Source organism: Oreochromis aureus, linkage group 9 (genome assembly GCF_013358895.1).
Source record: "Oreochromis aureus strain Israel breed Guangdong linkage group 9, ZZ_aureus, whole genome shotgun sequence".
NCBI lineage: Eukaryota > Metazoa > Chordata > Actinopteri > Cichliformes > Cichlidae > Oreochromis > Oreochromis aureus.
In genome coordinates, this window is record NC_052950.1 from 5,553,074 (window position 1) to 5,571,394 (window position 18,321).

The following is an 18,321-nucleotide window of genomic DNA, read 5'->3' on the forward strand; positions in this document are numbered from 1 at the left end:
GAATGTTTTCAAACCCTCTGCAGGGTTTGGTAGCTGTATAGTTTTCTTCTTTCTGCTGTCACGATTATATTCTTGCACACAAAAATTGTTTTTTTTCTCCCCCATTTTGGATTTTAATGCTCTCGGCTTGAATCTGCTTTTATCACTTCTCTGATATTTAATTTGGTTGTGTGATTATGGGAAACCTTTAAGTGTGTTTGGGCCAGTAATTGGTTATTTATTCAATTTTGAGAGCTTGATGAAACCATGAGTTTCTCCATCCAGATCTGATACTGAACACAAATCCAAATAATTTCTTTGAACTGTGGGTGCTGTGTCGGGCGTGTGTGAGTGATCTACAAAAACATAAATGGAAAGATTTTGTGTGGGGGTGTTCAGCCTCTGCTAGCATGACGGAAACTTAGCAGAAGACCAAATAAACAAGAAAGTGAATGAGTAGTGCTGTGACGAGAGTGGAGTTTCCTCGGTTGCCTCTATTAGAGTGAGTGTAACTAGCTAATCATAAGGTTTGATCCCTAGCTCCTTCGGTCTGCATGCCAAAATGTCCTCGGGCAGGTTAGGATAGAGCATTCATTGGTATGAATGTGTGTGAGTGTGTGACTGGATGAATGAGGCATGTGGTATTTGTGATTTGAGTGCTTAATTTGAGCAGACAAGCAATATTTAAACATAAGTGCATTTGCCATTTATTCTTGGACCAAGTTGTGGAGTTTGCGTTGGCCTTGTGGATGTTGGACTGCTTACCTGTTATAACAGATGGTTTGTTACCCCGAACCATCTGGACAGTTGTCCTTGGTAACTCTTTGGAAAAGGACAGGCAGGTGAGTAAATGAACCATGTGTCATTCACAGGCTCTTACTTTCTATCACACTTTTAGAATAACCACATCCACAACAAACATGCCCCTGCGCATACACAGCAGCTATCTGTGGGTGAACTGTGGGGCTGTGTGGGCAAAGCAAACCCACGGGCATCCCGTTTTGGCCCCAGTTGGAGGCAGTGCAGCTTCAAAAAGCACGTGGACCCCTTGTAAGCTATCTCATGTGGCTCCCACAGCAGTTTTACCCTTTTGGATTCCTGCGAGGGAATCCTCTGTGGTTTAGCCCATGCAGGGCCAATGGTAGTTTTACCTGCAAGCTCCCCATCCTGGATTGTTGGGTCATTGAACCATAGGACCATATAAAAGATTGAAGTAGCCACTGTAGTATCCCCTGGTAGTTTGTGATGCCATGTTATTGTAAGGCCATGTTGATATTTTGAAACTGGATGTGATGGAGAGGAACACTGCAAGCCTATACAGGGGTTAAAATGGAATGTGGCAGGTGGGGGGAACACTAATATCCAGTGTAGCAGTACAGAATGGGGGAAAAACAACAACTTTGAAATAAGACAAAAAAAACCTGCATTGTAAGCTCCAGCAAATTTATTTTCCTTACATATGGGGATAAGCTGAACTGTGCTGCTGCTGCTCTTAGGTTTACTGGTCTTTGTGGATTTGTGGAGTGTTGTGGAAATGACACAGTCTTCACTAGTGGGGATAGTTACAAAGCCTTCTTCGTTCTGAATTAGCGATACATGGTTTTATTGAACATTTGAAGATAAAAAAACAGAAACTCTTGTAGAGGACATAAAGTCAGAGATAGAAACGACAAGGAGCAGGTGCATCTAGTACAGGTAGAGCTGCCGCAAAAAGCCACAGAGCTCAGCAGCCAGCGCAACAAATTCTGGATCCTTGGTTTTTAGTTAGCAGTTAGCATTAGCAGCACATGTTGCGTCCGATGTGAAAGTACCTTTATGCTGCGCACTGTGACTCACAGCAATGGTCCCGGGTCAGCCCTGACTTGGTGTTAAACTAATCCTAAAGTAATAATGGTATTTCTAACCACTGACATACCACAATTTTATCCGTTCAACAGCTACTTAAAGTTAGGGGACCTAGCTTCTATCTGATATTTATATAGAGATCCTCCAGCTTCAAACCCTATTACCCTTCAAGGACCTGCAGTTCAAAAAAAGCACCCCTCCGACAGCCAAACCCATCTGTTCTCTGATTGGATACTTAAATTTGTGATTGACATGACATTGACCAATCAGATGAAAGGAAGAAAAATAGGGTCAAAATTTGTACTTGTAACTTGAAGCTTGAGTGCAGAGTTTCACACATATTTTTTGGCTAAGTCCACACACAAATCTTTTTTACGCACACACAAATTCTTTTTACACATACAAATCCTGATTTACAAGTACAAAATATTTATGACCACAATTTGAGCCCCTATCCTTGGCACACTTTAACTTCTGGGATATACAGCCTCTGTACCTTTAACTCCCAAGCATATTGTGTTCCAAACTGCACAAAAAGTTTGTGTTTTGTGGTATTTGTTGAGATTTTTGAAGCAATTATAAACATTACTTCATATGAGCTCACTCACTTCTGTAATGCTACTCACCTCTGTGGTGAATTTCCATGATTAAAACTACCAGCATGAACATCAGCAGGAAGAAATGCCAGACCTCTGTCTTTATTGAACTGCTCGATTTGATTACTCATTAATTGAAGGTGCCAGAATGTTGTTTCGGATTGTTCTGGGTTACTTTAACTCGTGTGCTTTTGGAACTTTAGACTAGCTTCACTATTAAAATCTGCTTTTCCACTATAGAAACCTTATAGCCTATAACTGGAGCTTTCTATAATCTCAGCCTATGAGAACCTTTATGGCAAAGGTGATTGGTCCAGCTTTGCCTTCCAACTATATTTTACAAGAGGTAATGATAGACATTGGCCATCTCCACCCTAAAGCCCAAGGACTTAAGCCTTAAATCATCTCACCTCTCTTTTTTTATGTATATATATTAGTGCTGTCAGCGTTAATCTCGTTAAAGTGATGTTGACGCTATAACTGCATTAACGCAGCAAATCTCACTTAACGAGTTACCGCAGATCTCCCTCTGCGTGGGGCTGGACGAGCTAACCGCGCTAACGCGTTGACGCCTTGCAGTTATGGTGTTAGGGCTATGAAATGGTATGAACAGGATTGGGATGGTGGGTTGAGAATTATGGCTCGATGGTACCTAGTTTGTAGAGCTGGGCGATATGACCCAAAATTCATATCTCGATATTTTTTAGCTGGATGGCGATATAAGATATATATCTCGATATTTTTTTAAAGCCATAAAGTAAGAACAAAAAAAAAAAAAAAAAAAAAAGAACAAAAAGAGAGTTCTTAGTCAAAGCTGTGTCCCAGATGTCACACAGGCACTTTTATTAGCATACAGCATAGATGTACATGAAAAAAAACTACTCAAAAATAAATTATGAGCATTTATTAAATAATGATGCTCTATAAATAAAAGAAAACTATGTTGTTTTGTGCATAACAAAGAGCTCACAATTGTGCAGTCAAAATGTAAACTAAAAGACGCTGAGCATAATAACATAGACAGATTTCACAGCTGCTCTGTTCCCAACTTCTACTGCGTGACTGACGGCCTGGAGTTTGAAATCCGCTTCGTAACCATGTCTCTGAACAGGTGCCATTTATGATCCTTATACACACACAATACGGTAATATTACGTTGAAGCACAGTAGGTATTACTCCGCGAGGCTCCTCGGTAGCCGTAATGCTCCGACAATCCATCAAGCGGTGCAGCTCCGTAGCTTACCAAAGTCAAACTAAAACATTTTTTGACAGATTGCTGAGCGCTGTGTATCACATAAAATCGGTTCGCGGTCATCAAGCACAACCAGAATTCATACAAAAGGCGCACAGTCAACTTTTGAGAAAATGAAAGGATTTCAGGCCGTGCATGGCGTTAGCGTGGCTAACTCGTTAGCGTGGTTAGCTCGTTAACACGTTGACGCCGTCCAGCCCCACGCACGGGGCGATGCACAGCAACTCATTAACGGAGATTTGCCGTGTCCATCTTGTCGCTGCCTGCAGGTGAAGCGATGGGGGAGGAGGGGGAGTTGTGTTCAGTGAAGGAGAGGCGAGGTCGAGTAACGTTGCGTAAAGACAAAAGTGGACGAAAGAGAGGCAAACTTGCGGCTCCGCAACTATAATTATAACGTAACATAGACTATATCGATATAAAGGATATTGTCACATCTTGTATCTCGTATAAAAATATATCGATATTTTTAAAAAACTCGATATATCGCCCAGCTCTGCTAGTTTGGTATTCCATTTGTAACAAAAATGCTTCTAATTTCCAATAACATAATCAGTACTACATACTTATTATCATGCAATGTTGTTACTTTGGCTGGTGAGCATATATAAATATTAACAATATTTTCTTTTTTTTAACTTTACTAGTTCTTTTAAATGTTTTTTAATCACAGTGATGCAGTTCTACATATTATGGCCTTCGTCACAGTCCTACCACAACAGTGATGTTTCTGTCTTTTGCAATGTATGTACAGCCTGTGTGTACTCATGTTAAAGACATTTGATGCCTGCTGCATCAGTGCTTCTGCCTAGGTGATAAATGTTTCTTTTTTAGTGGAAGGAAAGCTTCCTCATTAATGTGATATCATTTTATGGATTACATTTCACTCAGGCTGACTCCAGCTAATCCTATCACAATCCCATCTCAAAGCATGCTATGTCTGTTTGCACTTTGCATTAACACACATTTTCCTTCATCCGGACCACATACTCAGTCACCATTTTACCATTTTACTAGCTGATGGAAAAGCTGTTAGAGACTATTTCAAAATAGTCTGCAAGTAACAGTAACTGTATATACATGCAAACGGAGACAGCGTTTATTGTTGTTGGGGCAATTAGCAGAAAGACTAACTTCTAGCTCTTGTTATTGGTGCTGGTGGTAGAGTAGTTCAAAAAGAGATTAAAGGAATGTGGTTGGCAGATGGGCATGATTTGTTTATGTGTCTGCAGGGCATGAAAAATGTTCCAAGAAATATTTTCATTTTTTAGATACTCTTGTCTACCAATTTCATTATAAATAAAAATTATTTAGATTATAATCTCAGAAGTTGGCATAAACGCAACATGAATGGTAATTTGGGACACTGATGTCTTGGAACTTTTTCTAGGGTGTAATGACTGTACGGCATACACCTTTAATGACTTTAAAAAAGAAAAATTGGGTATGAAAGTTTACATTTATTTAGGATTTTCTTCAGTCCACACAAGGCCAATGGTTAACACAAAGGCTCAAATATGTAGACACACTCAAATCTTTTAATAAGTGTGGCTGAAGGTTCTAAAATGTCTTTTAACTAGACCTCCTAGATCTCCTTAGTGACAGACTACAGTTGGTAGTCTCTCTTTGCCAGCAAACGGATTTATTTGACAGCATTTACTGACCAATACTCATAACATTTGAAAATTTGTGCTCAGTTCATGCCAGCCAAGAAACCAATTTAAATAAACAGTACCAATTCCGCCAAGACGAATGGTCAAATATCCAGTGAGAATTATGCCAGGAGCTTGTTTTGACATGCAACTTTTACAGATTTATTTACACCCAATTCTTGCGTTGCTAAAGACCTATGCTGTACAATCATTCCACCTTCCTATTATTAAAACCCAAAATTAGCATGACATTCATGCTCATCGGTATAAGCACCTTTATGACCCCAACTGTATATTAAGCTAATGTAAAACTTGCAAGATAAAGACAAGTATCAGGTTCTCAAATTTAACAACAGGAAATGTTCTGATTCGAAAACAAAATGAATTTGTTATTAAAATTGTTGAGAATAAATATTCTTTTTTAACCTTTCATTGGTAAATTGACACATTGGTATTTCAGCTCTCACTGATTTTTCTTTAACCTTATTGATTTGATAAACAGTTACAGTAACATTAGCCAAATATATGCTAACATTACGTGTCATTAACTCTATGACCTCTGCTTTATGAAACATTGGGCATGTCTGTCTACAGCCTCAGTGTTCACATATCTAACAACGCATGGGGATTCCACATCTATGTGTGCAAAGTCCAGTTTATTCCTAGTCTTATAGTTGGTACAGAATATCCTTGGCACTATGGTAATTCACCCCGTGCTGTTTCTCTAATGTCCTGTAGGCTCAGGCTTCTCCCCTCCTGTTGGCCATCTTCCAGTCCTGCGACCCAGCCATGACCTAAACCATTTTCCTGCTGCCACTGACCAAGCCTTACCTCCAAGTAAGAACCAACAGCTCCCAGTCTTACTCTGGAGTCTCATGCTAACACTCTGAGTGTTTGTGCTGTGTGTGCATGCCGCCACATTTATTTGCTTTCCAAATACATTCCTTCTCCTCTGTGTTTCTTATCATTGTCTAGTCTCTCCTTACGTACTCATCGAGCTTTGAACGTACAGCTTCATACTGCTCTCTGCTTCATGGTACATGGTTGGAGATTTACTCTGAGTATTATTGTTGGATGGCTCACTGGTCTTATACTGATAGGCTGTCAGAAAGCCTAAACTCAACCGAGCCATTACATCATCACTGAGAGTCCCCAATCACTGTTTCCCCTGCATGCACTTTGTTAACCCGTGGCTCAGGGGATTGGGAAGCTCATCTGTAACCGGAAGGTTGCTGGTTCGATCCCCCTGCTCTCTCTGTCCTGGTTGTTGTGTCCTTGGGCAAGACACTTTACCCTACCGCCTACTGGTGTTGGCCAGAGGGGCCGATGGCGCGATATGGCAGCCTCGTTTCTGTCAGTCTGCCCCAGGGCAGCTGTGGCTACAACTGTAGCTTGCCTCCACCACTGTGTGAATGAATAGTGGAATTGTAAAGCGCTTTGGGTCCCTAGAAAAGCACTATATAAATGCAATCCATTATTATTAACCCATTTTTCTCACACAGTACTGTAAAAGTACTGTATTTGTAAAAGAGAAACTGCTGCTGAGTTTTTTCCACTTGTAATGTTTTTCTGCTTGCAGCATCACAAAACTTTTTTGTTTCATTCATCCATCCATTCTGCTTGGTCTGATAAATATCCCTAAAACCAGAGAAAAGCAGTATGTAAATAAGGAGTGAACTGAAAGTCTACATAAAGATGTGAGGAGTAATTAGTAATAAGGATGTTTTGGTTTTCCTGAGGACTATAATAATGCCAAATTTGCAATTTGCGCCACTGGTTGTTGGTTTTTTTTTTGTTTTTTTCATTCAGTGTTATATCAGTAACACTGTTCTTCCCAGACACATAGAAACGTCCAGTGCTGTAGACTCTTTTCCTTTCATATCTTGGTTTTGGACCACAGTCGACTTCTAATCAGTTGTCATAAAGTCCTGCTCATCTGTGCACAGAGCTCACAGAATCTTTTATCTTTGAAAATCAGACATGACAGTGAGTTAAAAGTATTTTATTTTGTAATTCATAAGCCGCACTCTAGTCTCAAAAGTAATTCCTTCTTGATGTTTAGTATGTAGAGTCAAGAAGCTTTCTGCAGACAGGCTGGATGTAGTGGTCTTACAACACATATAGTCAAGTACTATGTTTATAATACATCTTTTCTTTTGAAGAGAACAGGTGAGTGACCTTATTAGATCACTAAAATCTGATCCAGACCACCTAGAGCCCAGAATAGAACAGGACTGTTAAACTAGATTAGAGATACTAACTCCCTAAACACAGTCAGGACAGCTAATAAAGGCTGCTCAAGAGTGTTTGTGCTCGTGGTCAGGCAGAGCAGTCATGAAAAACAACACGGGGGTTTTTTGTCCTTTGGGAGCAGTCTTCATCTTCCTCCTACTCCCAAAGCAGTTAGACAGAGCTGAGGAAAGCTGCAGTGGTACTAGTCCGACACGTTCACATTATCGCTATTAAAGGGCTAAACGAATCCCGGATGTGGCACTACAAGACTCTGATACTGCTGTCTATAGCTACATTTAACAACAAGCAGCAACCTCCAGGCCAGAAAAATGAAGCAAACCTAGAACTGCCCAAAGATGCAGTTCCTGTAATTGCCACTTAATGTTGGCTTCAAAGGCAAGTGAGTCCACATAAACCTCAATGTTAAAATGCCCACTTTTAAAGGAAAAATAAACATGGTTCTTACAAAATACGAAAATCTGCCATCTCATCATCTGTCATTCGTCATGTCAGAAAGGACCTCACACCATCACACCTTACTCATCTTGGGCATGACTGTCAAGGCAGTAACAGGGTTTGACTTATTTCTTTGAATGGTTCTTTTGTTTGATTATTTTATATTTATGGTACCAGCAGGTAGTTTTCTTGGGATTGAAAGCCTTACCTTTCCTCCTCCAAACAAACCTCTGGCAACTATGGATAAACAACTCAACATTTGCCTCATCCATCCATCCATCCATCCATCTTCTTCCGCTTATATGGGGCCGGGTTGCGGGGGCAGCAGCCTAAGGAGAGAAACCCGGACCTCCCTTTCCCTAGCCACCTCCTCCAGCGTGTCGGGTCAAACACCAAGGTGTTCCCAGGCCAGCCGAGAGATATAATCTCTCCAGCGTGTCCTGGGTCTGCCCAGGGGCCTCCTCCTGGTGAGACATGCCCGGAACACGCACCCAGGAGGCACCCAGGAGGCACCCAGGAGGCATCCTTGTCAGATGCCCGAACCACCTCAACTGGCTCCATTCGATGTAATGGAGAGGCGGCTCTACTCTGAGCCCCTCCTGTATGGCTGAACTTCTCACAAGGGAGCTGCGAGCCACCCTTTGGAGGAAGCTCATTTCTGCCGAATCTGCAATCTCGTTCTTTCACTCATTACTCACAGCTCGTGACCATAGGTGAGGGTAGGGATGTAGATTGACCAGTAAATTGAGAGCTTCGCTTTTACACTCAGCTGTCTCTTCACCACAACAGACCGGTGCAGCGTCCGCATCACTGCAGCCGCAGCATCAATCCGTCTGTTGATCTCCCGCTCCCTTCTCCAGTCACTCGGGAACAAGACCCTGAGATACTTTGAATCTCATCATAGATTAAAAATTTCTATGATTTTCCTTTGTCTATGTGGTCAGCTGGAGGTTTTATTCCAGTTGTCGGTGTGCTGTATTTGGATGTAAGGTTTCTTTGTTGGACGGCATTATCTTCGTCAATAATGATGTAAAACTTTGTTTACATGACACTGATTGTTCAGGCAGCTTTCGTTCCTGTGTCATGGCAGTTTCCTGGTTGTTTCTGACCGTTTGAACCAACCTCATCATATGTGAGACAATTTGGTTCTCCGAAGTTGCTGCACCTCCCAGTAACTTGTATACCTGTTAACTCGGATGATTTTGGAATATGCAGTTCTTAAAATTTCTTTGAGGGACACTGCTGGCTTGTTTAAATCTCCAGCACTCAATCTCAGAACTGCACAGAGCTTCTGGTGTGTTTTATTTTACTGTGTGCTTGTCAGTCCTACGAGGGCCCTCAAACACACCTTTTAGCTGTTATAGAGTAGAAGGTACCAGCTGCTGTCAATTATGGTCACAAACATGGTAATTGTTGCTAACTAATGATTACGTTTTATGACCTTGGCTTTGATAATGCCATTCTGGAACCTTCATTTTGACCCAGTGTTTATCTCAAAATATCAACAATAAATTTGTCTTTGTGTAACAAATTCTAAAGAATTTGCTTTGTACAATTATTGAGCTTTGAAACAAGAGCAGGTCACACTAACAATTAAAAGCCCAATTAGCAGCCAAAGTTTGGCATCCATGAATGAATGTAAATTTTAAACTGTGACTGTAGTTTATTAAACTAAACCTGCAAAGATAAGTAAACATGCCAGCTGGATTTCTGTTACTTCTTTGTTTTTTTTGTCTCTAGAAGACATTTCCAATCTGGTTGCCTAGGTAACACTCTGACATATTTATCACCATATCATATGTCAATCAACAGTATCCTTTGCTCTCTCTGGCAATCACTTCAATCGCTTGTGTTGAAATTCAGCCCGAGATCTGCCCTCTTTGTGTTGCCAGCAGTTATTTTGCCTGTCGTTGCTTGAAGTCACAGAATGTCATTGGCTTTCTATGGTGCCTGGTCGCCACGTCACTGTGAATTGCTTCATGTGTGGACACTCCGTTAGAACTGTACTGTCACCAATAACTTTATGTAATAATCTGCCCTCTGTCACCACAGACTGGGAAGCTCGGATTGACAGCCATGGCAGAGTTTTCTACGTGGACCATGTCAACCGGACCACAACCTGGCAGAGGCCGAGCCAAGCTACCAAATGTAACCACGGCATACCTCGCTCAGGGTCCACACATCAGATGGAGCAGCTCAACAGAAGGTCAGAATAGGAACACACAGAGAAAACTCCAAGTGTAAGACTGCAGCAGTCATCTCAAGACCAGTCAAAATAAGAGAAATTTCTTAACTGCAGTGATTTATATTTGGTGGTATTGCTCTAGTACCTCCACCTGCTTTGCAGTAAGCAGTAAGAATACCTCATGGAACTGAAATGGCATTAATGACAGTGTACATCTTATTTATTAAGTTAGCATGGATGGAGGATCTGGAGTCCAGGCAGCTTGCAAAGAGGCTTGCAGATGCACATTTAGTGTATGAAGAGAAAAGGGAGGGAAGTGGATAAGTTGAGTCATCAGCTGGTGTGGGCTAGCATAGAGATCAGTGAATCTGGGTTTCAGTTTATAATGGACCTTCGTCCTGCCAGTAACTATGTTTGCTTTTCTTCCATAAAACATGGAAGGATTATGATTGAAATATGGAAGAGAAAGGAGACTTTGTATCTTCTGAATGAAATGTACTATATAGTTTAGCAATTAGATTAATACATTCCTTAATCAATTGGATTTTTAGTCTTTATCCATGTCATCGTTCATAAACATAGTTTATAAAATTTTTGACAGAAGTAAATGTGTTTTTCTGTGTCAGATCTTTGTTTCGTAACTAAATTAGTCAGATGTGTCTAAACTATTTGTAATAAAGATATAGTAATGTACAAATTTGAAGTGGAAATATAGTGTAGCTGAAACTATCTATGTAAAGTACAAATTGCAACCAAACCACCAGTTTGAACAGAAAGGTGAGGTAGCAGTCAGTAGTCGAGTATAGGCTGAGACAGTAAGATAAACTAATGTGGAGTCAGGGTGACATCTGGTGTCTGGAAAAGGGATTGAAAACATGAAGTAGTAAATATGATGTGACATGAGACAGAAATATGTACTTTTGAAAGGTTCTCAGATTCCTGGCTGCCGTTTGTTATGCAGGTACCAGAACATACAGAGGACTATGGCCACAGAAGAGAGTGGAGGGAGTCAGAGGACTGAGCGGAGCAGCAGTACTGAAACTGATCCTGACTCCACTCAGACAGGTACAGCACTGAGCCCCCTCATACTTTACACTCACACGACCTGCGCCTTTTCATACAAGCTTCAGTACAGATCAAAGGAAAGTGTCCTGATGTGTGCTGGATTATGTTGTGTAATTTTGAAGGTCCTGCCAAAGTGTTATTTCAGGTTCTGTTTAAAGCAATGCTTTAAATGTTGTGGAGTGATGCTATCTGTATGCATTGGCACAGAGCACATGACATCACAGTCAAAAATCATGTTGTGTTAGCAACAGTTTGAAAATACTACCTATTCAGCTTGTCTTCCATCTCCATCTGACACACTAGCAATTTAACATTAAATATAATGTTAAATTGCTGTAAACCCACTAATATTTTACATGAACATTGACATGGTTTATAATTTGCTCCTGTATAGTTGGGATGCTGAAATTACCTGATTGTCTTAAATGATGAAAAGAAAATTCTGTAGCAGTTGCACTTAAATGTACATTAAACGGCATGGATTGAAACAATTATAAATAAACGGTTATAAATAGTAAAAATGTCTTATAATTTCATTATATAAGCTTTCTAATTGGCCTGTTGCCTGTTTGCAGGCCCCGCCTCCCCTGTCAATCAACAGAAGATCAGCCATCTCCTCCAGTCTCCTGCTGTCAAGTTCATCACACACCCAGAATTTTTTACTGTGTTGCACAGCAACTATGTGAGTATAAAACACACACACAAAGATACATACAAGCACATACTATATGTTTATTGAACCAGGAGCCCTTTGTTGGGCTGATACGGACATCTTGCTGTATCACACGTGTTCCTGCAGTTTATCATAATACTGTTATTTTTCAGGTTGAAATACTGTTGTATTTATTAAGTAATATAATGGGTTCATACTTTTTTGTGACCATCATTTGTGACCATAGGCAGCGTACCGGATGTTCACCAGCAGCAGCTGTGTAAAGCACATGATCCTGAAGGTGCGCCGTGATGCCAGAAACTTTGAGCGCTACCAACATAACAGGGACCTTGTGGTCTTCCTCAACAAGTTTGCAGATAGTCAGCTGGAGCTGCCAAGGGGTTGGGAAATCAAAACAGACCCCCAGGGCAAGGTAGGACAACTCGCACACATAAGTGCCCTTTCAGCAAATGTCAGTGCCTGATAGTCAGCAAGTCCTTGTGCACTGAAATGTTAGTGAAGCGATATGTCATGGAGCTGAGAAGGACCTTCATAAGTACTGTCTGTTTCCACCACATGGTATTTCTGTGAATTTTTTTACGATATAGCACAGAGGATGAAATTTAACAGCTGTTATACTTACATGGTTATATAATGAATCCCAACAGTTCTAGGGTGTTCTTTTCACTTTCAGTAAATATATTAAACACATTATGGCTGTTTTTATGATAATCAATGATTATTATTGATCCATTTATTATTGCCAAATAAGAAATGTACACTTTCTAAATATTTCAATAGTTGAAAATTCGATGTAGACACTTAATTTGAGAAAACTCTTGGTCCTGGTCAAAGTTGACCTGGACCGCAGGCATGAAGTCTGAACAGTATGTAAGGGCTAATGGGAATTTCTGTGTATTTGGACAGAAACTGGTTTGCAGTTTTCAGACTGCATATAACTGCCAGCATGATCCCATATAAATTCAATATAGTATATATAGCTTTGAAGACATCAGCTGACTGAGTGATCGCCGACCTGGTCCTCTTCTTTGATACAACTATTTGATAAGACAAGATCACATGTCCATTGCACACATTCCCTTATGTGATTACACTGAACCAGCTCAGTGCTCTCCAGATTACCTTTGTGAATTTAATGCAAATTATCAAGTTTTATTTATTTATTTTTTGCTACTGCTGCCATCCAGAGTTGGAACCTCTAATTTTGAATGATTAACAAAATGTTCTTTAGCAAGCAAGCGTCTGCTCTTCTATGAAAATGTTACTGTGAAATGTATTTGGAGGTTGTGACACTTTGCATCTAACGGTCTGTGATAAATTTGAGTGAGGCATGCTAGCAGCACGTTAGGCTGTAACTAAGCAGAGTTCAGGAAAAGAATATGAGTGTGTTTTCTGTTTTTGGGACTGTGACCTGCAAATCAATCAACATGTTTGCTTCAGTCCTTTTTTGTCTGTCTCTTAGTCTTTCTTTGTAGATCACAACAGCCGAGCCACGACCTTCATCGACCCTCGGATACCTCTGCAGAATGGCCGGCTGCCTGGCCACCTCGCCCACAAACAGCACCTGCAGAGACTACGCAGCTACAGCGCTGGGGAGGTACTCTAACCCATCTGCATCTGTCGGTTTAGAAATACTCAGAAAGTTACTTTTAAATCACATGCAGTTGCCTTCTTGAAAACAACTCTGCACACGTGGTGTGTGAGAAGTTTGTAAAGGTTACACCCTTCTAAAGTCACTAGAGCTAAGACAGTGTAGAGAGGACCTTCTGCACTTTCACTGTTTCATGTAATAAATGGTCGGAGAAAGTGAAGTAAGACTAGACTTTTTTTTTTTAATTAAAACTTTTATTAGGATCTAGAAATGTACATAATACGAAATGGTACAACTGTACGGGAATTAGAGTTAACAAAGTAATGCTAACAGAAACCTGAGCAGCTTATCATTTAAGGAGTGGAAATATCACTAATGTTTATTGGCTTACTTTAAATTTGCCCTCAGTGGTGATACAGTCAGTCCAAAATTCCCAACAGTTTCTAAACGTGTCCTTTTCCTGTTGTTAAAGTAAATGTCAGCTTCTCCATCTCATGAATATTATGAATGATGTTGATCCATTCCTCAACTGAAGAAAACTCTTAACCACCATTTTCTTGTGGGAGCTCACTTACTTGCCGTCATTGAATGAGTCTGGTATCAAACCAAAAGATAGAGTTGTGGCGGAGCATGGTCGTGAGACAGGGCTCACAGGCGGCCAGCTCATCCACCATTTGGGCCAGCTCCTCACCTGGCTAGCCTGGTCGCCTCCTGGGGTTCGGCACCATGTGGCGCAGATGACGGACCACACTTTTCGCTTTTTAGCATCTTTATTTAGTCATTCTGCACACGGTTGCAGTCCACAATCAGGTTTTCAGCTCAGCTGCCGAACACATCAACAACAACCAGATTGAACAGACACAGACTTTTAACCTGGCGAGGTGTGATTGCGGATGCCGCTCAGGTGCGTCCGCTTTCCCTGCAGCGTCACCGCAGACCTTGCCCCGCCACAAGCGTCTGAAAAGACAAAGGGATTATCTTAAATATTTTTCATGTCTGTTTTTAAATTAAAAAAGAATTGCTGGAGTAGTGGGCATGTACTGAAACATTTTATTCCACAAAAAGACGTCCAACGCTATGGTTATTTAAATAACTTGTGTTAATAACTGTGTTCTGAAGAATCCCCGTCAAGCTCCTCCATCCAAACTGCCTCCATGACAGAGTGGGTGGGCTTTTCCACCGTTTAGTGAATTTTCCTCATGTTTCCAGTCATAAGAAGAAATTCACCTCCTTTTCCAGTTTTTCCTTTATATATCTTTTTTCCCCATGTAAGTTTTGTCATTAACCCCTGGGACTGTTTTATCAGCTATGACCTTCAGAACACCTGACTTGACCTTATCTAATTTGTAAAAACCTATTAAAGTCTTCATTTTTTACGGCACGTTCTTTTAAGTCTTCAAAGCTTCTTAAAGTCAGTCTGTTAAGGACATCACGATATTTTACCATACCAATGTCCTTTAGTTTTTACTGAAGGACTAGCAATCTGTTTTGTTGGGAATAAAGTTTGAATAAGAAATCATTAAGTAGTGCACTGTATCAATGCTCTGCTTATAACTATTAGTGTTCCTTGTTTTGGTTTTCTCTGACCACATCAAACCAAATTTTAAGTGGGGTCTCCATCCATGGATTAGTGCTGAAGTGTTTGGCCAAGGCACTGTTTCTCAGGGAAATCAGGGCAGAACAGCAGCACGTCGCAGCAGAGTACTGAGACAAACTGAGACTTTAAATACAGCCAAAAACATGAAATACTAAGTCAAAGACTCAGGACCGTGACACATTCCTAAACAGGAATTTAATCTTTGAAGTCAAAGGTTCAGAATTCATTGATACAGTATTATTGAGATTTGGATGCACATTCACCTCAAAATACTTTAATACAGTTTATTTTCAATTTGTCTGTGACAAATTTAAATTTGGACTGTAATAAAATGGTAATTAACATATGTGCATATTTAACTTAAAAACCAGAAACTTTTTCACATATAAAACTGGGAAAAACATATTTTGGTACACTTAATATATCAGTATAACAACCGCGTGGGTACCCCTGTCAAGAGTGCAGGAGCAGAAACATGGATGACAAACCGCCAGTGTTGGGTAAGTTACTTTAAATTAGTAACTTAGTTACATTACTAGTTACTTCTCTAAAAAAGTAACTCAGTTACTTCAAGTTACTTGTTACTTTCAAAGTAACTAGTTACTAGGGAAAGTAACTTTGGTTTTACTCAGAATTCTCTTGTTAATGTGTTGCTTCCGTAACTGGATACCCAGCAAGATTGCTAGTCTTCTAGCTTGCTTACTTGCCACAAGTGCACTGTGCCACCTACCAATAGAAAGGAAAAATAATGTGCACATTTCCACGAGAGAAATCACGCCTGGACCGTCGTTGACCGCCGCCATGATTCTAGCCTGCTTTTTACATCCAACACAAAAACTGCAGTCGTGGTGCTTTTGATTGTACTCAGAACTTGGAAATTCTGCCTTCTGAATAGGAAGATGTAGGTAACACCAGACTGCAGATGAGCTGCATACAGAGCTGGACTGGGACAAAAAAAATCGTCCCGGGCATTTTGACTAGAGACCGCCCACCATTATAGGAAAAATCATAAAGCCTTTGAATGAAAATAAACACTGTTGTGACAGTGATGTACACTGTTCTGATGGTATATATGTATCAATCTATCAATTGTTTGTTGTAAGACTCAGATAATTATTTTTTTTTTAAAGCGAGACATTTTAAATGAGAATAATAAAGAAAAGTATTTCCTTGTCCCCCCCTTTCTCTGTTAATGCCCTACCTGCCCCCCTGGCAACACTTTGCTAGATCCACCCCTGCACAGTTACCAGCTGTCAGCTACCTAGAAAAGGATCCTGGTGTTATTTGTCTCTCAGAAACAGTTCATAACTTCCCTTCAACTCATTCATGTCACCTAAAAGGTAAACCTGTTTCTCCATCACCTGTTCAGCTCTGATGATTCAGTAAGGACATCTCCTGGTTTCATCTGCATGTTTCCCTCTCACCAGATAACCAAACCGATATCATGACCAGCAGCTTTACAGCTGTGGCTCCAGCAAACATCAGCTGATACTAGAAATTAATATTAAATAAATTCTAACAACAGCTGATCAAGCTTAAACGTGCTGCTGTTGTTTAACGCGACATCCGCTGGTTTCCTCTTTCTGGCGCAAAGTGGGCGATAAATAAACAAGAGAGAAAAGCCGATCAGCTGATCATTGATCAGTTTCATGATTGAAGTAGAAACAGGAGAGGAGAGAATGAGAGAAGAAGAGGCAGCTGTGCAGCTTCAGCTTCATGTCTTTTTCATTGTAGCTGAAGTCCGGGACAAACTGTGTTCCTTTTCACCTCAGTACGAAACGCGTAATATTTTCTCTGAATACGAGACGATTCTGTTTTTTAGGGGACGGTTGGCAACTCTAATAATTAACCGTATGAACAAAATAAAGTTCAACATCAGTAACATAGCACCCACCCAGCTGTATAGAAACTCCGTCATGCTAGCTAGCACGCAGTACGAAAATGTCAGCATACCGAAAATAAACTCCACCTAAACTTGGTTTATATCTGACCCAGATAGACTGCAGGTCATAACTTCTTACCTGAAGTTCAGTTCACCTGACACGCGGACCGGCGGCCGCTTCGGGTCTCTCCTCTTGCCTCCCTTTTCCTTCATCCACCTGCTGGCTTCCACCACTTGCTAATGTTATTGAATCTGTGGAAGCTCCGCGATATCCACCACACGGAGTAACGAGTAACGAGCCTATCTAAATCCTAGTAACGAGTAACGCGTTCCTGGTTTTGGCATAATAACTAGTTACCGTGCTCGTTACCACAATAATAACGTAGTTACTGTAACGCGTTACTTAATAACGCGTTAGTCCCAACACTGCAAACCACTGCAGCAAAAAAGGTCAATTAAGGTTTTTTTTCTCACGGTTAGCCACACTGCTTAAGTTCAGTGTAGGATATATATCCTCCCTTCTTCCCTTGTCTAGTCTAATCAGGAGATAAATAAAAAATGTCCATGACTAAAGTTTTCATTATTTTTGGACAGCAGTCTTGTGTTGTTTTTGTTTCAGGCCTCTGATGTGTCCAGGAGTCGAGGGGCTTCTCTGATGGGCAGACCAGGAAACAGCTTGGTAGCTGCTATACGAAGTCAGCATTATGCTGACTCACAGCAGCTGAGTGCTCCATGTAAGCCCTGTCACCTTAATTTCATGTTGTTTTAAGCCCATCACCGGTACGTTGTTTGTATTTTTACGGATGAGTCGTTTTATTGTCTGACTGCTTCTCTCACCAGCTTATAATGACAAGATAGTGGCATTTCTTCGACAGCCAAACATATTTGACTTGTTACAGGAGCGACAGCCCAGCCTGACTAGGAACCATGCACTGAGGTACGCTTTTTCCCACTTCTCATGTAAAACACCCACCTGATGCCAACGTCGTTCACAATCATGTTAGGGTTTGTTTTATACGATTAAAAGACAAGTAGAGGCAGTGATAACTTTGAACCAGAGAAAGCTTAAAATTAGTAGATAACCAGCACACTGTATTGGTCTCTCTGTCTTGGTGTTTCTAACGATGCTTCATAAGTCCCTCTGCCTGACTGATGACTGCTGCTGAGATGTTGGAGGTAGCAGGCCTCTGCAAAGTAAGGCGTAGGAAGCATCACGCTGTCTCTCAGCAGGAGGAGCAGAAAGACTGGTTGTACCTAAGGGAGGGATGAGATGTCTTTAAAGAGACAAATTACAAACCAATTAGTTTCCCTCTTGATT

The 18,321-nt window shown here is 40.8% G+C and overlaps 1 protein-coding gene across 1 annotated transcript in view; it reads left to right on the forward strand.

Annotated features, from left to right (window-relative positions):
- Positions 1–18,321, forward strand: part of LOC116309329 (E3 ubiquitin-protein ligase HECW1-like) — a 58,466-nt gene that overhangs the window by 24,870 nt on the left and 15,275 nt on the right. Inside the window, exons 6-13 of the mRNA XM_039617795.1 lie at positions 6,061–6,159; positions 10,063–10,216; positions 11,157–11,260; positions 11,836–11,942; positions 12,160–12,345; positions 13,396–13,530; positions 17,623–17,737; positions 17,844–17,940. Coding sequence (XP_039473729.1) covers positions 6,061–6,159; positions 10,063–10,216; positions 11,157–11,260; positions 11,836–11,942; positions 12,160–12,345; positions 13,396–13,530; positions 17,623–17,737; positions 17,844–17,940 — 997 coding nt within the window. The remainder of the gene's footprint in view (positions 1–6,060; positions 6,160–10,062; positions 10,217–11,156; positions 11,261–11,835; positions 11,943–12,159; positions 12,346–13,395; positions 13,531–17,622; positions 17,738–17,843; positions 17,941–18,321) is intronic.